Source organism: Chaetura pelagica, unplaced genomic scaffold, assembly GCF_000747805.2.
Source record: "Chaetura pelagica isolate M959 unplaced genomic scaffold, ChaPel_1.0 scaffold70, whole genome shotgun sequence".
NCBI lineage: Eukaryota > Metazoa > Chordata > Aves > Apodiformes > Apodidae > Chaetura > Chaetura pelagica.
Window position 1 is genome coordinate 2,958,119 of NW_009952265.1, and position 21,568 is coordinate 2,979,686.

A 21,568-nucleotide genomic window follows, 5' to 3' on the forward strand; every position below is an offset into this window, starting at 1 on the left:
GCTTGCAACAGATTTGGCATTATAATCCCATGTAAGGGTGATAAAATGTTAAGCTGAAGCAGTACATCCAATGTTTGGATAGGAAGAAATGCTAGGGAGATGGTTATGGGAGTTTTGTTTAGTTTTTGTTTAGTTTGTTTTTTTTTCTCTTCATTGGAAAGGTTGACATTTAATTAACAATACTGCCTCTTCTTTCTGATCAAGAATATGTTTTCAATTTGTGAAGAAGGTCCTTAATTTGATAAATGCCAGCATTTAAAGATGTGAGGATATTATAAACAGCCTTTTGTTAGTGAGTATCATAGGTTTCTGATATAGACAATAATTATTTTTTTTATTTTTTTTTTAGAATTTACTATTTTCTGGTTGCAAAAGTCTCTCACAGTATGTAATTATTGGGTTTTCTTTTTATTTAAGCTAGTGTCCTTCACAAAATTTAGAGACAATGATGCAGAATAGCTAATCCAAATTCTTACTAGATATGTCTCTTTTTTTGCACCAATTGTTAAGACATCAGGGTAATGGAGAAGTATAACATTTATTGAAATTTTGAGTTTTGGTTCATGTCACTATCACATGGACACTTGTCTTTAGAGGTTTTACTATTTGTATCAGATTTTAAGTAGATAGCTACACAAGATGTGTGTTCCTTTGTATTCTTGAATCAATGGACAAGAATATGAAGGATAATTTGTGGATTAGTCTAGTCTGTTCTAGATTATTTCTTTTAAGAAAACAGCTCCTAAATCTACTGCCAAAGCAGAATAAAAGGAAGGGTAATACTTAGTTACCTAAACTTGTCTCGTCTGGAGATGGAGTCTTCCTCTCATACATTTGAATTATATTATGGGTGAGGCGTTTCCTGTGGCTGCTTTATAAAAAAGATCATGAGGAAATTATCAGCTGAGTAATCTAGACTATTTCAAGCTGGTTCAGGTAACTGTCCAGCTGATGGCCACTTTCATCTTACTTCATTCTGACTTCTGAAAAGCTGGTGCAATCATATTGGAAGTGTTTTGGAGGTTATCAATCAAGGTAGAGCTGGCTATTCTGTATTAATTCCTTGTTATAATGTAATGTGATAATTTGAGTCATACTACTAAATATGTCAAATGTCTAAACTGCACTTCTCACTTAAAAAACAACAACTGTTTTATGAGTGTTTAAAATACTTTAGAAGTATGTATTCATGCTAATCTAATTGTCAGAGCTGCAGGGATATAATTTGTTTCAGATGTTCCACAGTAATAAGCACTGACTGTGCTGTTATAAAAGTATTATTAACACACAGGAAACATTAACAGAACAGAAGCTTGTTTTCCAATCAAAGCATCTTGAAAATAAGAAAATAGAATGTGTGTGTCCATTTAACCCTTGAGTAGAGCAACTGCTGGAGTTACTTGGATACCTTGAGCATGGGATATGAAAGCATGGGAAATAAACACTGACCTGTAGCTAATGAATCCAGTTGCAGCTTAACTGACTCCTGTAGGCATTTTTGTGTGTTTGCACTGTGCCCTTCAGTGTCTGATTAGGAGGGGGTTAACATGGCACAAGCGTAGTACCGCATTACTTATGTTGTGATGGTTGCTGTCTCACCTGAACAGTGCTTCCACAAAGCTGGCAAGCTTCTAGACTTGTTTCTGAGTGCCTCTTCTTGAGTCAGGTCATGTCTGGTCAGACTTACTAATAGTGTAATCTTACTTGTATGAGAAAGCATTTGAACAACTGGTTTTGTTTCCCAACATTACTTGCTTGCTTGCTTGCTTTTTTAATTTAATATGGAGGTAATTTGTGACAGGTGTTTGGGGTATGCTTTTTTCTTTTGCAACCAGTGTGATCTGAGTAACGAGGTTGAACCAGGGATGACCTCATAGCAGTGATGTTGTAATTGGAAGCTGTTACTTCCTTCTCTTGAGTGGATGTGGCTGCTGGAATAGCCAGAGGAGTAATACAGAAGTTGTAAAGGAGTGGTGGACATGACTGCCTTGAAAGACAGATGTTGAAGTCTTAAAGCAAGATGCTAGCCCTCTTCTGTTAGGAAAAAGAAAGGAAACCAACAATACACTCATCCTCCCCAATAAGGGGGAGGCCCTTGTAGGGCCCCACAAGGGCCTAGCTCTTGTAAGATCCTGCCTGGTGTTTCTTTGCAGTCAGCACAGAGATGTCATCTGCTAGCATCATTCCCAATGTGTGATGGTTGTGCAGACTTGCTTCCTTGAGTGTGAGACAGGAGTGCCAGGTTGCTGTGGAGAACCTGCATCTCTTTGTGAGTATGAGCTCATTTGTTTGGGTGAAGTAGGCTAAGCTTACTCAGCATGCAACTATCTGTATTAGGAGTACATATTCACATTGGTTAGTCAAGTGTTCCAGCTATCAGGAGGGAAAAGTAATATAAATTGTGATCTCTGCTCTCTGTCTCTCCCAGTGTTTCTGTAATAGCATACTGGGGCTGTAGAAGGGCTGCAGCTACTCACCTCAGAGCACTTATTTTGCCTTCTTATGAATGCCTTATTTTCTTCCTTGGTGGTACATTGCAAGTGTCACATTGTATCTCATACCCTCATTTTGAGAGTTGGCTCTAGGTGACTTCTACCATAGTATCAACCTCTGTGTTTCCATTACAAGCCCGATTTTGGTCAGGCATTCTCTCTTCTTGGTTCCTTTTGGACTTAACTCTTCTTTGACTTGCACAGGAGTCTGTTGCTTCCTTCTTTCAGAGGACATTACATAATGCTGTATTGTGTTCCACTTTATTTGGACTTAAAATGTGCCGCTGTACTGGTGTGATTGGATCTGTACCAGAATAGATGTTTCTCTGCATTTGCTGCCAGACTTTGAGGTGCAAGTTCATTAAGGAAGTTTGACAAGATCTGTTCAGCATAGTTGAAAACATCTCATTTTTATGCCTGTTGACTTGCTTTTGTCTTTTTAAAAAGCAAATAATGTCTTGGTGTCTCAAGTTTGCTATATGGTAAACTCTGTACAGTGGCTTGGACCAAAGCTGTAATGCGGTGTTTTCAGAATAAGAGTACAAACAAAGAGTGCTAAGATGCAAGGCACAATAGAAATTTAGGATAATGTTGAGGACAGTTCTAGTGCAGTTCTGAAAGCTGTGCCTTTCCGCTTCAGTCTCAGCATTGAAAATATGAGCTTATAGCATGTTCTTTGTGTTTTTTGTCTTAGGACTGGTGGGTCTGTGTCTGCCAGATGCTTTCCTCTTAATTTCTACTCTCTGTACTGTCTTGAAAAGGAGCACAACACTCCTAAAATTGATTTTCCTGTCAGTGGCATCATAAAGTGATGTTTACTGTGCAACACTGGACAGCAAGATCTACATGCAAGTTTGACCATAAAATGCAATTATTCCTTCAAAAGTGAGCTGGGGCTGCTATATTGAACAACTACAGAAACTGCAACAAGGGAAGAGTTTGCATCCCTGGAAGGGCACTGTGATAGGCGTGGCATGAGACAGTTTTAAAGTTTTGACTAACATGGCCAAGAGGCTATGAAGTGAGATGTCTATCTCACTGTCCCAACCCCTTCTCTTAGGGATAAAGATAAGTTGATCAAGGGAGTTGTATTACCTTCTCAAAAATGGATGGAGAGCTTCAGAGCTGATTGCACTTTGGCCAGCTGGCATGGAGGTAAGGCATTTGGCTTTAAGCTGTTTTATTTCAGGGCTTCTGACTGGCTAGCTAGTGAGGACATAGACTTTGGATTTTTATAGAAAACAGTAGAATAAAAGCAGAAGTTTGTTTAGGTTAACACAACACCTCTTTTGCTATAACATTTTAACATTGCATGTGGATGCATGTGCTTTCTAAAACTAAAATTTTTTTATTTTATTTTTTTTCCAAGTCTATTTAAGCTCCTGCCTGGCTATATCTAAAAATGAAAGATGTATGCCTCTGAATGTTCTGTCCATATCTGCTTTTGAGTGTGCTTGGTATGTGAATATTGGCATAATTCAGCTGTATATACTCCGATGGATGAAAACTTACATTTTATTCATAAGTATTGTTTATTTGTAAAATAAATACACTTAATGTATAATTGCCTTCAAAGTCTGTTTTTTTTGGAAACGAGGATTAAATATTTTCCGTGTCTTTCAACAGGAGGATGTATCTGGCTGGCTAGTACCAGGAGAAGGGTACATACCTGAACCAATGGAATTGAATCATCTAAAGGAGATAGACATGAAGCTTCAAGTACTACTATCTGATGTCGATTCTTCTGCAATTGCCAGCTATTGCTCAAAACCTCTGGGCCAAATTCATCAGGTATATTATGGAAGAGGGCTTATGTTGTGGATTCCTGGTTTATAGTGTGTGTTGAGATCTGATGTAAATGAAAATACAGCATACATCTATATTTGTATTTTTTGCGTTTTTCTTTGGTTATTTTGTAATTGTTCTTAAAATATATGTGTTAAAGAATAAAGTAAAATCTTGAGCTATAGTAATCATACAGAAAAATAGTATGTTGTTATTTGGAGTGGTAGATAATTCAAGGACTGGCTTTGTTTTTAACATTTGTTGATTCCACACTTTCAAAAAGAAATTTCGTATGCAGGAATTGGGAACTCAGATAGTTTTAACTGTGTGAGAGCTTCAGTGATTCTGTCAGCATAGTAATGCATTACCCATTTATCTTTGGGAATCAAAGTGAGGTTTCTATCTTATCTCAGGATTCCAAAAGTGCCTTTTCACTTATGATGTGAAAGATAAAGCAATTACGAATAAGCAATGTTATAGACTGTAGGAAGTTGATTGACATTGTATGTCCCTTGTTTTTAATGGCCTTTGTCTTTTTCCCTTGCCAGAATATTAATAACCTTTGGGGCCTCGGCCTTGAGGTGTGATTGCTTGAATTTTGTACATAGAAGAGTCCAATTTATCCCATGCCCTGGTAATGGTGCTCCTGATATAATAGGGGAAAAAAACCAAAGTACTGTGATTGCACTAATTTTCCTGGAGCTTGTTTACTTCTGTAAAGTTTACAGTTTAAGGCCAGAACAGGTGTATCAGAGGCTGTGTAGGAGTGTACATTGGCAAAACTGTTTTCAGTTACTTGTGTGAGATCATCTCTTTGAAGGTGGGATTTTTTTGTCTTTTTATAAAGAGAACTTCAGTGTCATTTTTTGCATTGGCTTATTTCTGAACTTCAGGTTTTGTTTTACCTGTAGTAGTATTTGCTGCTGCCCTGACAGCTCCAGGGGAGTCACATTTCGATATTGAGTTACCAACTGAAATTTAATGTGTGAAACAGCGACTCCCTCTAGTGGGTAGTCACTTAAGCAAATGCATTTGTTACCAGTAACTTCAGGTTCACAGACGTGAGCTTGCCAGTGATTGGTGGATCTTGTGTCACTATTATGAGACATCAGCTTGAAGTTAGTGTCACTGCCTATGTCAATGAACATTCCTTTTGGGAACGTTTCTCCAAACAGTTGCTGTTGCTTCCTTTTTACGTAGAAGCTCAAAAGTATTTGAAGAGAAACTTGCATTTATGTGTAAACTTATTGAAGAGTAATGCATTATCTTTTTGAATAATATTAAGCTTAACAACCAAAAAGAGATAGTTAATTCCATAAGGGAAAAGAAGTTGCCCTTCAACTTTGTTTTGCATCACACAGAAAACTTTCAGATATTGTAATTGTAGGAAACGCAGGATTCCATTTGTCTTTTGTTTTATACAGATAAACATGTGAGTCATTTTAATGAAAGCTATCAAAGAGTAGGACTGAAAGGTAGTTCAATACATTTGGAAAGGGAGTTAAAAAATCTCATGTCTTCATTCTTGCTTCTCTGGATGTCCGCAGCTGCTTCTGTCAGCAGAGTACAGGGTGTCTAGTGATTGCCTTAGTTTCACAAAACCCCAGGCTTTGCTTTCTGATTTTATAAGTGCAGTCTGATTGTATATTGTGACATGACTGGACTTGTTTAGATTTATGTCAAATTTCAGCTGCTAATTTATTTTTTTTTTTTTAAATGACAAGCAGAGGAGAAAATAGTCTCAACTTTCAGGACCTTAATTGCTTACTGTGAAAGTTTCTTATCAGGTCTACCCTTCAGTCCTATGTTCTTGGCTATGGTTATTTTTGTTTAGATAGGTAAAAAAATCACTTTTCTTATATAGAAGTAAAAACAGGCCAGGTTCTGAATTTGGTTATGCAAGTTAATTCTCAACATCTTTGTTTTCAAAATCTTTTAACAGTTGCTTTTTCAAAAAAACAGGAACTAACATGCAGCAGTAGCTGAGAAATGAGTGGCTATTTTAAGTTTACAGAGCTTCCTATCAAAAGGCATGAAAAAGTACTAAAGTACTTTTTTTTTTTTTTACACAGTAGTTTTTCTAAGTTCACTGCTGCTCATGGTCTTTTTAAAACAGCCTTGTTTTAAATATCAATATCTCCTAATACTGCTATACACTGAAAGTTTTAATGGCTTATTTTTGAAGCATCAGTTCTGATATCAGAAGATAGGTGGGTCAGAGAGAAACATCAGAATTATTTGTACTGAATGTCTTTTGGAACCTGATCAAAACCAACTGATACCTACCCAGAAATGGTCTGAAAAAATAATTGAGTTATGCTTTTGCTGAAAGAAGATCTTGTTCTGTGATTTGTTAGGATGAATGCCACATGCAAGACAAAGGCAGTAAGAATTCTGGTTGTCTGTCTTGTTGGATTTCAAGTGTTTAATGACAAGATGTTCAATTGAATCATAGAACACCAGGTTGGAAGGGACCTTAAGGATAAGCTGGTCTAACCTTTCTTGGCAAAAACATGTTCTAGACAAGATGGCCCAGCACCTTGACAACTGGATCTTAAAAGTGTCCAAAGTTGGGTAATCCACCACTTCCATGAGAAGATTATTTCAATGGCTGATTGTTCTCACTGTGAAAATTTTTCCCCTTGTGTCCAATCATAATCTCCCTTGGGGTAACTTGTACCTAACGCCCCTTGTCTTTTCCATGTGACTCCTTGTGAAAAGGGAATCTCCATCTTTTTTGTTGCCACTCTTTAGGTACTATAACATAGTGCTAAGTTCTCCCCTAAGCCTTCTTTTCTCCAGGCTTAACAAATCAGATTCTCTCAGTTTTTCCTCGTGTGGCAGGCTTCCCAGTCCTCTGATCATCTTTGTGGCCCTTCTCTGGCCCCTCTCCAGCCTGTCTGCATCCTTTTTGTAGAGCAGGGACCAAAACTGAATGCAGTATTTCAGGTGTGGTCTGATAAGTGCCGAGTAGAGTGGTATGATTACTTGTTTATCTCTGGTGATGCCCTGGTTGATGCAGCCCAGCATCCTGATGGCTTCCTTTGCCTCTGTAGCACACTGTTCACTCATGTTGAGCTTGTCCACCAGGACCCCTGGATTCCTTTCCACACAGCTACTTTTCAGCCAGGTAAATATCAACCTGTGCTTCACTCCTAGATTGTTTTGTATCTGTCCTTGTTGAACTTCATAAGGTTCTTAGCCCACTCTTCCAGCCTATCCAGGTCTTCCTGCAGGCTGTCCCTTCCAAAGTGTCTGTTTCCCCACTCACTTTGGTATCATCTGCAAACATCTTCAGGATAGATTTGATACCATCATCCAGATCACTTACGAAGATTCTAAACAGTGTTGGGCCCAATAGTGATCCATGGGGAACCCCACTTGTGACAGATTGCCAATTTGAAAAGGAGCTATTTCCCACCATCTTCTGGCAGCCTGTCAGCCAATTTCATACCCACTGCACAGACCACTGGTCTAGACCTTTACACATTAGTTTCACTAGGGAGAGGCTGTGGGGAACCATATTGAAAGCCTTGGAGAAATCTAGGTAGACAATGTCCACTGCTCATTCCACATCAACTGAACAGTTTACTTTATCATAGGAGGTGATTTGGTTAGTCAAGCATGGTTTGTCCTTGGTGAATCCATGGTGACTTTTCCCAGTCATGTACTTCATTTGACTTGAGATAGTGCCCAGGAGGAATCGTTCCATAGCTTTTGAGAGCTTGAAGTAAGACTGACGTGCTTATAATTTCCTAGATCCTTCTTTAAGCTCTTCTTGTAGATGGGGGTGATATTTGCCCATTTCCAGTCTTCTGGGACATCCTCTGATCTCCTCAGATTCTCAAAGATTGTGGAGAGTGGCCTCCTAATGACATTAGCCAGCTCTCTTTAACACCCTTGGGTGGATGGCATCTGGGCCCATTAGTTTGTAGGGGTCAAGCTCCTGTTATTACAGGAGTAATAGCTGTGTAGCAACTCTTCCTTCACGGATGGTGGGTCTGTGTTTGCATCAACCTGGTATTTTGTTTCCAAGGCCTGGGGCCCAACAGTGCTGGTAAAGACAGAAGTAAAGAATGTGTTGAGAACCTCTGCTTTTTTTGGCATTGTTGGTGACTTGATTCACCTCTCCTGTTTGACTGTCAAACATGGGCCAGCATTTTCCTTTTGTTTCTGCTTGTTTAGGTACTCAAGGAACCCTTTCTTGTAGTTTTTGACATCTCTGGCCAGTCTCAATTTGAGCTGAGCTTTTGCTTTTCTATCTTCATCTCTGTATGCCCTGGCAATCCTCTTGTAGTTCATAATGGGTGTTCTTTTGCCTTTCCATCCCTGGTATGCTTCTCTTTTCATTTTGAACAGACTCAGAAGCTCACAGTTAAGCCAAGAGAGTCTTTTGCTGTGCCTCCTTACCTTTAAAGGGGATGAACTTGTTTTGTGCTCCCAGGAGTTTCTTGAAAAATGCCCAGCACAGAACTAATGATCTTTTTTAGTAGTTTACTTACTGTGACTGTACTTTTGGAAATTAACAGCATGTTTTTCAGTCAGTGTCTGTTTGTAGGACTGATAATGCTGAATGTGTGTAGTTATTTGCAGATTTAACTGTATGAGTGGTATGGAGAAAGCCTCTTCCTTATTCCTATATAAACCAAGGTCACTGCTTGGTTTTGCCAAACTACTTATGTAACACCTGTAACCCTCCTGTGGGGAGAAGCGGACTGAACAAGTGACTTGAAATCGAGCAAACTAAGTATTCCATCCAGTGTGCATCATACTCAGTATAAATCTGAGGGATCGTGAGGGTCAAGCTGTCTTAGTTCGTGGCTGGTGTCCTGGGAGGACTCTGTTTTCTTCCTTCGATCCCAATCTGTGCTTTCCTGAATCCATGCATTCCTGAAACCAGTCCTTGTCTACCACTGAGTCTGGGAGTCAGTTCTTTTGGGGAAGAGGTTGATTTCACTGACGCTAATATTTCTTCTTAAAATTTTTGCTGAAATTCTTTCTGATTTCCGTGAGATGTGGATTTCATCTATTGTGGTTGAGTAGAATATAATGTGTTAGTGATGGGGAACACTGGGAAAAATCATTACTGTGTAAATCATCTGCTTGCATTTTCATTTAGAATTTTAGAAATAATTAAAAAAATGTGCTTAGAGTTCTATATCATAAAGCTCCGTGTTCTTTTCTTCCAAGAATTGCATTAGATATAGCTTTCAAAATACAACCACTTAATCACCACTGGCTCAATGGGAGAGCTGCTTCCTGCCACTGATAAATACTTTGGCAGGATATAGGAACTATGCTCTGGCTCTGATATCTTTAACAACTGGCTTTAATTATCCACCAGTACCATAGCTGAGCTGTTACAAAGGAGCATGCAGATTCATCTTTTTGTGTGATGAGTCCAGCTGGATTCAGAATGCTTTTCCATGACTAATGTTCCCTTTTTTGTGGAAATGTTTCTTATCAGAAATGTATTTATCTGAAACATGTCTTTGTTCTGGTGCCAACTTAATTAAATATTTAAAAAATAGTTCTGTCTTAATATTTTTGGGGAAGAACAAATTAAGTTGAATGTAATCGTGAAAGAGATGGGAAAACAGTAGGATGAAGAATATGAAGTGTACACTGTATGCAAAGAGTACAGTTACCAGCTTGAAAAACTGAAAGACTACCTGAAAATAAAATAAAATGGCCATAGTGTTTGAAGAAACAATAATATCTGTCTGCTCGGTTGTCTTATAAGGATGATTAATATTGCATGTTACCTCGATGAGTTCTTTCATACCCAATTTGGTTTCTTTTATCAGAAAAATATTAAATTTTTAAATTAGAGCAGTGGAGAGTTAACAAATCTAAATAAATTTTCAAAAGTATACAAAATACTGAATGCACAATGATGTTTAAATTAATGAGCTCTTGATATCCTGTACTCTATGCCTGCACTTCACCAAAACAGATGATTTGGAAAGGCATCTCTATTTCAGGGCATGGTTAGAAGCAAGTTAATAAGCTGATCAGCCAGTTTTGTGGCTCAAGAAGATTGTATGACACTAATAGCTTTTGTTAGGTGGGATTTTGTTTCTATTTATTTGTAGAATTTTGGGGAAAAGAGAGTGCAACAAATAATTTTAGCCATTTCTACTACTGGATATTTGTTTTGCATTGATTGTTACAGCTTTGGCAGTTGCCAAGTACTTATATCTATCCTCCTGTAATATATTTAACACTTTTATTTTTATACCTCATCTTCAAGTTTTTTTGGATCTTGTCATGGTTTAATGCTGGGCCGGCAATTAAATGAACAAGATTGCTCTCTGTTAACCCCCCTCCCTCCCCTTAAAGGGAAAAGAGTGGAAATAAAGGAGACAGACTCTTACGGGTTAGAAACTAAACTACGCAGCTTTAATGAGACAGTAGTGATGAAAAAGAAAAGCAATGAAATATACACAAATATACATGAAGGCACTATTGTGTTCTCCCCCTGGCCCCCAGGATGCCTGATGAAGAGAGTGAGCTCCTCGTGATCCCTCGAATATATACCCGGTATGATATATATGGGGTGGGATACTTTGGTTAATTTTGGTCACCTGTCTGGTCTGCTCCTCCCCAAAGAAGGGTCTCAGGTGTGACCCCTTACTCTCTACTGGTTCTGGAGCACAAGGTGTTTTCTTCAGAACCAAGCAGTGGCCTTGGTTCTGCATTCCAGTCACCTGTAGTAGCTATAATCAAGTGTTATCAGTCCTAGAGGCAGACACTGACTGGAAAACATGCTGTTAATTTCAGCAACTGCAGCCCCTTAGAAGGGGCTTAACTACAGAGTAAGATCACAAAAAGGAAATCAGTTATATCCTGGCTCAAACCAGGACAGATCTTTATCTCAAATGGACTTCCACTACCTCCATGTGCTGTATAATTGAAACGTAGAATGTTTTGAAGTCTTTGAAACATAAACAATAAAATGTTTTCCATTATATAATACTTGCTATATTTGTTTAATGTTATCTTAATAAAAATATTAAAAAGTGAGGAAAAGTCTTAACTTTTCTAATATGGTGTTGAGTTCTGATCAGTTACTATTGAGGGATGAGACTGCAGCAATAATACTATCAGAGATGCTGTTTGCAGTTTGAGCTTTTCATCTGATGAAAATATCAACTAGTAGTCCATGCATATGACCCCTAAAATGAAATACTGGGAACTATAATACAATAATACAATAGTCAGTGACTTCTCAGTACCACAAGTTGAGGATTCTCGTAGGTTGATCTATAATACTGCTTTTTAAAACAAATCATAACTGCAACTCTGATCCATTCTGAGCACTAACTGCTTATGTGGTAATGTCTGTCTTTATGCATTAATCAAAATATTTGATTTAGAAATGCACTTGCAGAAACAGCTGTAACTTTTTGCTAAAGAGAAATATGATGCCATCATCAAAGAGAAATATGATGCCATCATTTTCCTCCTTGCCCTTAATGAAAAATTTCACTTGTATTAAATTCACTGGAAGCACAAAGCCATGTACAGGCAATTCCTCTTGTTAGAGGGAGCTTCAGTTATTATATTGTCAGTTGCTTTGCCAGCTCTGTGTTTAAATTGGAGATATAAAGGTCATATCCTTGTTTCATGCATTAATAAAGACAAGTTTAAATAAGTCCTTTGTTTTTTTTGTGGTCTGTATGGATTCAGTCGTGCAGATTTCTTGCCATAAGGCATCATACAAAATTTATAAAAACATGTCTATTTAGAAGCCTGGCTTTAGACACTCCATGCTAAGAATGTGGCTTTAGGTGGTCTGCATTTAGCTTCAGTTCAGTTTGTAGAGATTCTAGTAATTAACAGATGGTGCTGGTTATATCTCTGTTAGAAGAAAATTACTGGCATTGTGGTACTGCCAACTATTGCTGATTGTAAATACATATTCAAAGATTTGTACTGTGTTTAAAGAAGTTTATTTTCAGGCAACTCATAGTTTGTTTTAAATGTCAGAACTCATAGATTTGCTTAGAAAAAGTTTACAGATGTCTGCAATTTTTTGTATATTGTAGTTGAGAAAAATTTTCTGTGGAGGGTTAGATTGCAAAGGTTGTTTTACTTTGCAATTAGACACGGTGTCTGAAATTATTTTCCTTGTGTTTATTAAGATTACTTGAGCTGCTTCTGAAAAAAAAAGAATGAATAGAGTATGTTTTTATTAAATGGTTGCTCAATTTGCTTTGCTTTGAATTGACTAACAGAGGGGTTTTTTGGTTATTTCTTTTTTCCCCTCTGCCATTATTTGGATTCCTTGGGTTCTTCTGTAGAATCTTTTGATTTGCAAGAAGAAGTCCTGTTTTTTTCCAGTTGCAACATAGCATTTTTGTTTTGCCAGTACTTGTAGTTCTTAATAATTTAAATTGTACGTATCGTTGAACCCTGAATGTATTCAGGACTGAAACAAACTTCAGAATTTGATCTGAAGCTACTGAAGGATGTGGGAATGTGTAGCCCAAATCTTTAGTAATGGTTGTGCTTTTAACTCCAACTTTGAGAGGGTTGTTTGCCTTTTACCATGATATCCAGTAAACAAAACCTACAGTTAGTTCAGTTCAGTTCTTCCTTTCCTTTTTGGCCTACTTCTGATCCCAGTATGGTTAAATGGAGCAAGCTGCCAACTCTTCATTCAGCCTCTGACTCTCAGTGCGTTTTTATTGTTTTAGTAGTATTTAAACTTTGAACTGAGCTCTGCAGACTTAAGAAATTTCTCTTAAAATGTGAAGGGGAAGAATTCTTTTGTTGAAAGAAGTCCAGCTTTATGTGTAGGTATTGTATTGGAAAATATGCATAATTAAAACTATGCATTTGCAGCATTTGACACATTGTTCTTATCTTTATTTTCTCACCTAAACCATGTTCCTATGTAGAAAGCTTGGACCTTGATGTCCCTTCCAACCTGGCATTTTATAATTCTAAACAATTCCATGTTTTCCTGATAGAAATCAAAAGAATACTCACCTGGCTTTGTACCAATATAAAATCCTATGTTTAATTTCTGTCTATTCTTCTTTTTGTCAGGAGTCTCTGGCTTATGCAAACAGAACCCTAGGAGCAGTTCCAGGTGAAAAGGTTCTGCGAGACCATAAGGAACAACGTGATCAACAAAATCGTTTGAAAGAAATAGATCATCAGCTGAAAAACCTAGAGAAAAGTCTTGTAAGTCTCCTACTTTATTGTATTTTTTTCCCCTCAGTCTGAAAACTTGAGTTTATCATTCCACATGTCTGAAAATAAAATCACATGTTGCAACTTTTGTAAATTCCTGAAGGAATCCCCAAAGAAATGTACACACACAAGTCTCATAATTTTTATTTAGCTGGGAAGCCTGTTTTTCAGTTTTCCCCATTAACATAGTGTCTTTCAAAGTGAAAGAAATTATTCTCCTCTCTTCCTTCCCAGAGGGGGTTAGTATAAACAGTCATACATAAATACATCCTAAAAGGATATTTTTTATGGCTCATGTAATGCATTGTTCTTTGAAAGACCTATACAGATGAGAATTAGGAAGAAACTAGATAAACCATTCAAAAACAGATGATTGAAAAGAAGAATCCTAAGATAATACAGTTGTCATTTGTCCTGAAAACCAATGTTGATATTTGTTTTGATGTTGAATGTCTCATAGGTCTTCTGTAGAGCACAGGAAGAAAATCTCTTTCCATTCTTATTATTTTTAATAAGTCTGTACAAAACTTTGAATATTTGCCTTGCTTAGGTGAAGTTAGGAATTAAACTGCTGAAGATTCAATCATATTTCTGCATTACTGAACTGGCAGTAGCGGTTAAAAGCTGGGTACATATACATATTTGTATGGCTTTAACATCTTTGTTTAGTGTTATGTTTCTTCATTGAGATAATAAAGCTTTTGTTTCTCCATATATTGTTCTGTGTGGGGAAGACGGACTAGTACAATAATGTAGGAGAGACTGAGGTGAGATGAAAGCTGGCATGGGTAACCCGATGAGGCAGAATTTTTACTACGAAACCCCAAGTATTTTGGTACATTAGCAAGAGGCATCAGTATAGATAATTGACATAGAAGAACTGTGCAAATGAAGGTGATGGTGGTTGGTAATAGTAAGCATGGATTTACTGATGGTAAGTCATGTTTCACCAACCTGATTGTTGCCTTTGATGAAATGACTAGATCTGCTCTGTAAGCTGAAGACAGGGCTGCCACTCACTGAGTTAGGTTGGAGTAGGCTGACAGGAGCTGTATGAAATTTGTCAAGGTCAAATGCAGTTTGCTGCACTAGAGGGGAATAACTCTCTAGCTGTGCAATAGAATAAGTTTGGTAGAGGGCTACCAAGATGATTTGGGGCTAAAGCACTTGATTGGTGAGGCTGGGTAGATTTGGTTTGTCTAACCTGGAGATGGCTCAGGCAGACTTAACAGTAGCTTTCCAACAGCAAATAAGATGTTACACAGAAAACAGAGCTGTACTATCTTTACTGAGTTACATAGAGGAAGAGCAAGAGACAACATTAATTAATTTAAACAGGGAGTTTCCAGCTAGATCTAAAGGAAAAAAACACCACAAACAACCTCTGAGAGTAATTAAGAATTGGAAGCAGGTTGTGTGGAGACACTATGAAATCTCCACCTTGAAAATTTTGCTGACCTGGCTGGACAAAACATTTGATCTGATCTTGTCATGGACCTTGCTCTTGGAGCAAGAGGTTGGACTAGAGGCCTCCTGACATGTCTGCTCCCCAGTCTGATGATTTTTCAATTCTACAAGGCAATGGATAAAATGTTTTTGTGCATTTCTTTACTATCACTACATTGAAGGCAAAAGAGTAATTTTTCATGGCTGTGCATTGTAAAAAATTGCTTCTTTTGTGTAGTTGATTTTAGTGCTTGTCAAGAAGTCATAAAAACATTAGTATTACAAGTTTGTTGTGTCAGACAAAAAAATCACTGTAATCTATCTTTGGCTTATGGAGGTCTTTATTCAGCAGTAGGCTTACCTTCTGCAGTAATCAGCTAGGACAAATACTGTTCCAGTCAATCTTTTGTTGCCCTCAAAAAGGGATCTCCAGTGCAAATCAAAAGCTTTGTGATTCGCATAGCACCAACAGTGTTATAATCTCAATTACTAATAGCACTGTTGCTACAGTTGCAAAAAACTTCAGCAACTATCTACATATGCAGGGTTTATGCTGGCAGTGCTGGAACTGCATAGCCAATATGATTAGACTTCTAGCAGGTTTAAAACTAATTTGGATACAACTACATGCAGTCTAGTCTTTGTTTTGGGGGGTGGGGGAAAGATAATTGACACATTGTTCCTGATGTCAGTTAATTTTACATACTTACGGAGTATGGGAACAAAATCTTCAGACAGGGAGACTTGATAGCTTTACAGGCTGCTCACTTGTGTTTGTGTGTTGCTAGAGTAAGGCAGCATATTTAGATCTTATCTGTTCATAGTACCAAAACAAAAGTAGACCTTCATTTTAATACACTGCTTTATTATGTTAGACAGTCAAGAGACAGGAGGCAAATATGTGGAGAGAGTCTGTGGAACTTCAGTACATTTCATAGGTTAGTGGGTAAACAGATAAAGTATGTTTGCTTATTGTCATATTTTCCTAGTCATTGACCTTTATATTACTTTTTGTCACTACTGACCTTGTTCATGAGGCAAACACAATCTGAGGAAGTGTGTCTGGGAACTGTATGATAGTCTGCAGCAGGCCTGGGAAATGCAGTGGACTGCTGACTCATGCACATGTTTTGTATATAAATGAGTCAGTTCCAAGTCTTGCTTGAGCTATAGCAATATTGTTTGGTATCACATTGCACACAATCTTGCAACATGCCACACATTTTTCCTTGGCTAGATACTGTGTGTGTTTAGAACTCTGAATGTGTAACTCATGGCCAGGCAACACCTGGTAAGGCTTCTTCACAGGGACATACTGTGTCTTTTTATCAGTTGCTGCTCTGTAGCATGACTCTGAGATTACCGCATATGGAAATGAAATATTTGTGTATTAGTTCTGTGGGATACTTCGGTTGCAGTATAAAGAAGCATTTAAGTCTGAATTAAGTCTTTTCTTTCTAACAGTGAAGTAAAATATAAAATGTACACTTCTTTATGTGAACAGAGAATAGCCTTCAGTAAATACTGCTTTTTTATTGTTATTTGTGTCCTCGATACCTTCTAATCTTCTGGAAAATAGTTATTGCTAGAGAAGATTGGACAAAACAGCATGGTGTTGCCTCCCAGTGCAAGATGCACGATTGGCTAACACTGTTCTTATTTGGTGTGGGAATGTCTAAAAATCAGATAACTTAAGCAGTGTTGATTTAGTGCCTTGTTTCTATACAAAGTAATATTTTGGCCATCAATTCTGTAACAATGTTAGCAACAAAACTGCTCTCTGCTAGGAAGCTGCATGATGAAAAGCTAAACTGAATGCTTGATTTGAGCAGCAGGAGTATGTATATTACATGTGCTGTAGGCAATCCTTCTTTAGTGGGGAGGGTGGACTAGATGATTTCTAGAGGTTCCTTCCAACTCTAACAATTATGTGACATGTTCCTAGAATAATTTAATTATTTCTGGAGATACTGTTAGTTATTCAATAGGTGGCACTCTTCACTGTATGTCAGAAGAAGAACGTGTAGGCACAGTTCTAGGGAATGTAATTACTGGTGAAAACGTCATTTCTGTGGTACAAAATAAAAGTTGTGAGAGATTGTACACCTGGAATCTTGCTAAAAATGAGAGGCAGTTTTTAATGTATGGTTATTTTTCTAGCTTACTAATTAAACAATTTAAAATTCACATTGTGTTTAAATTTCTCCTTTACACTTTCCTAAACCACTGTAATTCACTGTGGAAAACTGTAAATAAATTCTCTGCTCTGAGTAGAGGAGCTGATTTACCAGCAGGTAGGGATTTTATTTCTAAATGCACGGTTATACTGGGGGTTATAATTTTAAAATATAGTATTCTACATATTTAATGTTTGAAATATCAGTTTCAAAATCAGATTTTAAAAAAGTCCCTCAGGTGAAATATTTCCTTCTATTGCTTCTTTCCTTTTTTTTTTTTTTTTGTGTGTGTGTGTTGTAGAATGCTGTATTTCTTCCGTTAGTGCAAAATTAATTATTCAAATTAATTCAGGTAAAGGCAGCTTTATTCTGACCTTCTATTCAAGGGGGAGGAATATACATCCTATTTCTGGAACCAGCTATTTAGTAGGTGCTGGCTTCTGAGATTTTAACTTTTATGGATTCCTTCACTACAGCTTACCTCGTGTATGCTGTGAGACTTCATGGTTTCAGCTAAATCTGGAGCTGAGCACACAAAACAAGGTTGGAAGAGAAGAGTTTAATGTACTTTACAATCAGTATAAAAATCAGAAAATCTGCTGAGTATTATGCTTGAGGTAATGAAACCTAAAGGCTTTGGAATCTGAGTTCCTTCTTTATTTTGAAAAAAATTGTCCTTAATTAATATATGAAAGAATCTATTGTATGCGTTGTTGAAATGCATTCGAAATTTCAGTCCAACTGAAATGTATCTGTACTGTGGTTTCTGGGCCCTTGCTCAATTTCTTTTAGGTTTCAGTTTGACCTTAGTTCACTTGTTCTTCATTTGAAACCATGGCTGACTCTCTCCACATTCTTTCATCTTTCAGTTTCCTGGAAACCGTTGAGCTTATCTTTGTTTTGTGAATTGTATTGTTAATGGCTGCTTCAAAAAACATGTTCCGCTGCTAAATGTGTGTTGCTGAGCATTAATGAAAGGAATTTTATATAGAAAGTATAATAAAAGTAGTTGTTTTTCAATTGTGGCTTCTACTAGTTGGTTATTTGCAATAATCCAGTAGCATGTGTGTATAGAATTTCTTGATGGTGACTAGTAGGTTTAAATGTGCACCCAAGCAAGCTGTTAAGTAAGATAGTTTCACCTTTGCTGACTGTATGTGTGTTTACTTCAAGTGTGTTACACTGGAAGCTCAATCCTTTGTGCCAAAATCTAGCCACAGATGCCTGCATTGGAGTTTTGGTTAAATATAGAAATAAAAAAAATATTTAAAATGCATATTTAATAGATATGCATATAGTTGTGTATATACACACATACTGAGCATGACTGAGATACTGATACCTACTTTAAAAAGTCTGGTTACTTGCAGTAAGTACTTTTAAAACACAAGCTAAGTCTAGTTTGCCTAGTCTTACATTTAGATTTGTCATCAGATTTCCATACATCTCCAATAATATTTTTGTGTAAGTTAATGCAATTTAGTGGCCAAATGTGGCATGTGATTGTTGATTATTGAGGTGTTTTGTTTTTTTTATACGAAATAGTACAAAAATGCACATTCTGTTAGCTGAATAGCTGAACTTTGCAGGAAGGCGAGCAATTTGTGTGGATGGTGCAGGGAAAAATACAAAAATAGTAAATATATTAATGCTGTCAAGGGCTTTGATTACTGGCAGGAGCTTACTGCAAAAGGCCTAATTCTTATCTTCTTGATGCAGAATGATGTGTATCTGTGTAATAAAATTAATTATTGTTTAGTTCTGGAGAAAGTTTTGCAAGCCATTTTTGTGGTTTATGCTGTGTTAGGATGATGATGGTGTTTGTTGTTATACATATTTTTATTCCAGCTTTTTCTCTGAAACTGAATGAATTCAGTGCACCTGATCCTGAGCTAGTATTAGGCACTTTTGAGAAAAGGAGAATAATTTGTTCCTGACTTCTACCGTAATTCTTTCTGTCCCCTTTAAAGGCAAGAAGAGGGCAAGCTAAAATCCTACCATATATTTGGAGAGTAATTTGTCAACTGGGCAATCCTGTAATATGGTTTTCAGTCACAGTGTTTGCAGAAATTAATTGCTAATACTTTTGACCACGGGAACAGAGCTGCTTTACCTTGTGCATTGGTAGTCCTTCTAGGTTCTTCTGATATCTGTGCAGTAATGTGTAAATAGCAAACATCCTTATTTTGATTCAATTATGTAATGGCTGGTTTCTGAATAAGCATGTCTGTCCATAAAAGCCAAACTTGTTTAATAAAATATTTTTATAACATATTTAATTGCACCAAATAAAGGGGAAAAGGACAGCCTATCTAAAGAGGGTTGAGATGTACTACTTTCTACATCAACCTTTCGGAAAGCATCTACCAGGTCCTAAAGTTGCTTGCCAATTTATTGGCAAGCTTCAAACAGATCTTGCTTATTCAAGTTTTACAAGAATTTGTTCTCATTATGTGATTGTACCAAAATGCTTTAAATTAAATGTGGTAGTATTTCCACCTGGGAGAAAATCTTATTTTCTTTATTTAACACCTACTACACACAAGAAGAGAGCAATATTTCACTCACCATTAAAATAAGTTTCCTATTGATTGATTGATTGATTGATGGTGGACAAAGAGGAAGCAGCTGCTAAAAGTAATTATAAAAAATTATTTGAAAATGATAAATTAAGATAAATTAAATTACATGATAAATTAAGATTTAATAAAGCTCAATATTTTTGTACAAATGCTAAATTTAGAATACTAAATTATATTAAAATATTAATTGGTCAAAATTATGGAAGAGAGTTGAGCTTTCTTATATTTTTGATGAGATGAACACCTATATATAATATGGCATTTGACATCTTCAAATAACAAACTATCTTTGACTACCCACCCATCTCTAAATGTAGTGCTATTTATAATCATTGTTCAGTCTCCATCAGTGTTGTATTTTTAACACATTTTAAATTTAACTGTAACTGCACTACTTTCTTAATTGTCTTTATTTATAAAAGGCATTTGACACCATCAAATAGGTTCTAATTGGAAATGTTTTGTCTTAGATGACAGAATTATTGAAAACTGAAATGCTTCTGTGCTCTTATATTGTTATTTTAGTATACTATCATAGAATAGAATCAGTAGGGTTGGAAGAGAACTCCCAAGATCATCAAGTTCAATCATATATACTTTGTAATGCCCTCTGTCCTCAACAAATATGGTATAAGGGTGTTCTTATGTTTACTTTTTTTCCTGTTCCTTCTATTTTCCTGTCCCCTGACCTCTCCCACCATCATGTCTAAACAAGGTTGCATGTATCCACTCCCAAGGCCCTTTTTCGTTTCTTCTTAACTCCACTTTCTCTCAACCTGTCATCTTTAGTACATGACTTCAAGCATGTACTTAGGTGTGTTTTATCCTTTATGAGTGAGTATTAACAGTTTCTTCTTTTGATAAGTAGCATGTAAGTGCATCCTTTTATCTTAGGGTTGATGGTTATGTAATTTAGAGTCTGTGGTAAATGTCAACATGGAATTTTTTTTTTGTAAGTTTATCTACATGCATGTCTGTGTGTGTGTACAAACTGTGTAGTAGAGCTTTAATTTTTTTTCTTGAAATGCTTTAATGTGTTAGACCAGGATGGAGCCTCTCACAGTGCAGGATGGAGAGCACATGGCAGATGCACAGGGTGCTGATACTCCTGTAAATGACATTACATTATTTGACAGCCAAGTGGGGTTTTGAAGCCAAAGCCATCTTAAATGTCCTAGCAGTATGTTACTTATAAATAGTTGTAATACTGGTGTTGACATCTCATGTATTTTGGTTTAAGCTATTACATTGTTTATGTTATTTTTTTGGTACAATTTCTAAGAGTATACAAATTCTATTAAATCTACAGAATAAGCGGGATTTTACAATAATATTAAACTCAAACTGATGGCATAATATAATAAATCTGATAATTGGAGTTTTATGACAAAAGTTAGTTGAAAGCCACAAGTATTTCTTTTGGATTTTTGGCTTCTAGAAACAGTTTCCTGAGGTGACAACAGCAGTGTTTCTAGCATGACTGCAATTATTTTCTTTTGAGAAACACTATAATCCTGTTTACAGAGTCAAACAAAGTTGGTTTGAGAAAAGCTTTGAAAGTTTTGTCTCATTGATCTAAATAGTCTAATTACACAGCATGTTTTTTTAGTTATGCTGCACAGTGCAGGCCAGTATCAAAAAATACCAAGGAAGTTGGGATGTCGCTTTTCCAGAAAAACTTCACTTATAATATTCCTTCTCATTAGGAATCTGAGGAGCTAAGGGCATATGAACTGCTGGTGGAAAAATCACATAGATAGCTAACATTCTGGTAGTGAGAATTCATACTGGTTGCCAGTTTGGCAGAGCTGGGCATCTCGTGGCCTATCTCATGCCTAAGTCTGCTTTTTGATTCCCAGACTGAGCATTCCTTTGTCTGTGG

The 21,568-nt window shown here is 36.8% G+C and overlaps 1 protein-coding gene across 1 annotated transcript in view; it reads left to right on the plus strand.

The window, feature by feature from the left end:
• Positions 1-21,568, plus strand: part of FSIP1 (fibrous sheath interacting protein 1) — an 87,174-nt gene that overhangs the window by 15,238 nt on the left and 50,368 nt on the right. The window contains exons 11-12 of the mRNA XM_010007737.1: positions 4,119-4,283; positions 13,335-13,472. Coding sequence (XP_010006039.1) covers positions 4,119-4,283; positions 13,335-13,472 — 303 coding nt within the window. The remainder of the gene's footprint in view (positions 1-4,118; positions 4,284-13,334; positions 13,473-21,568) is intronic.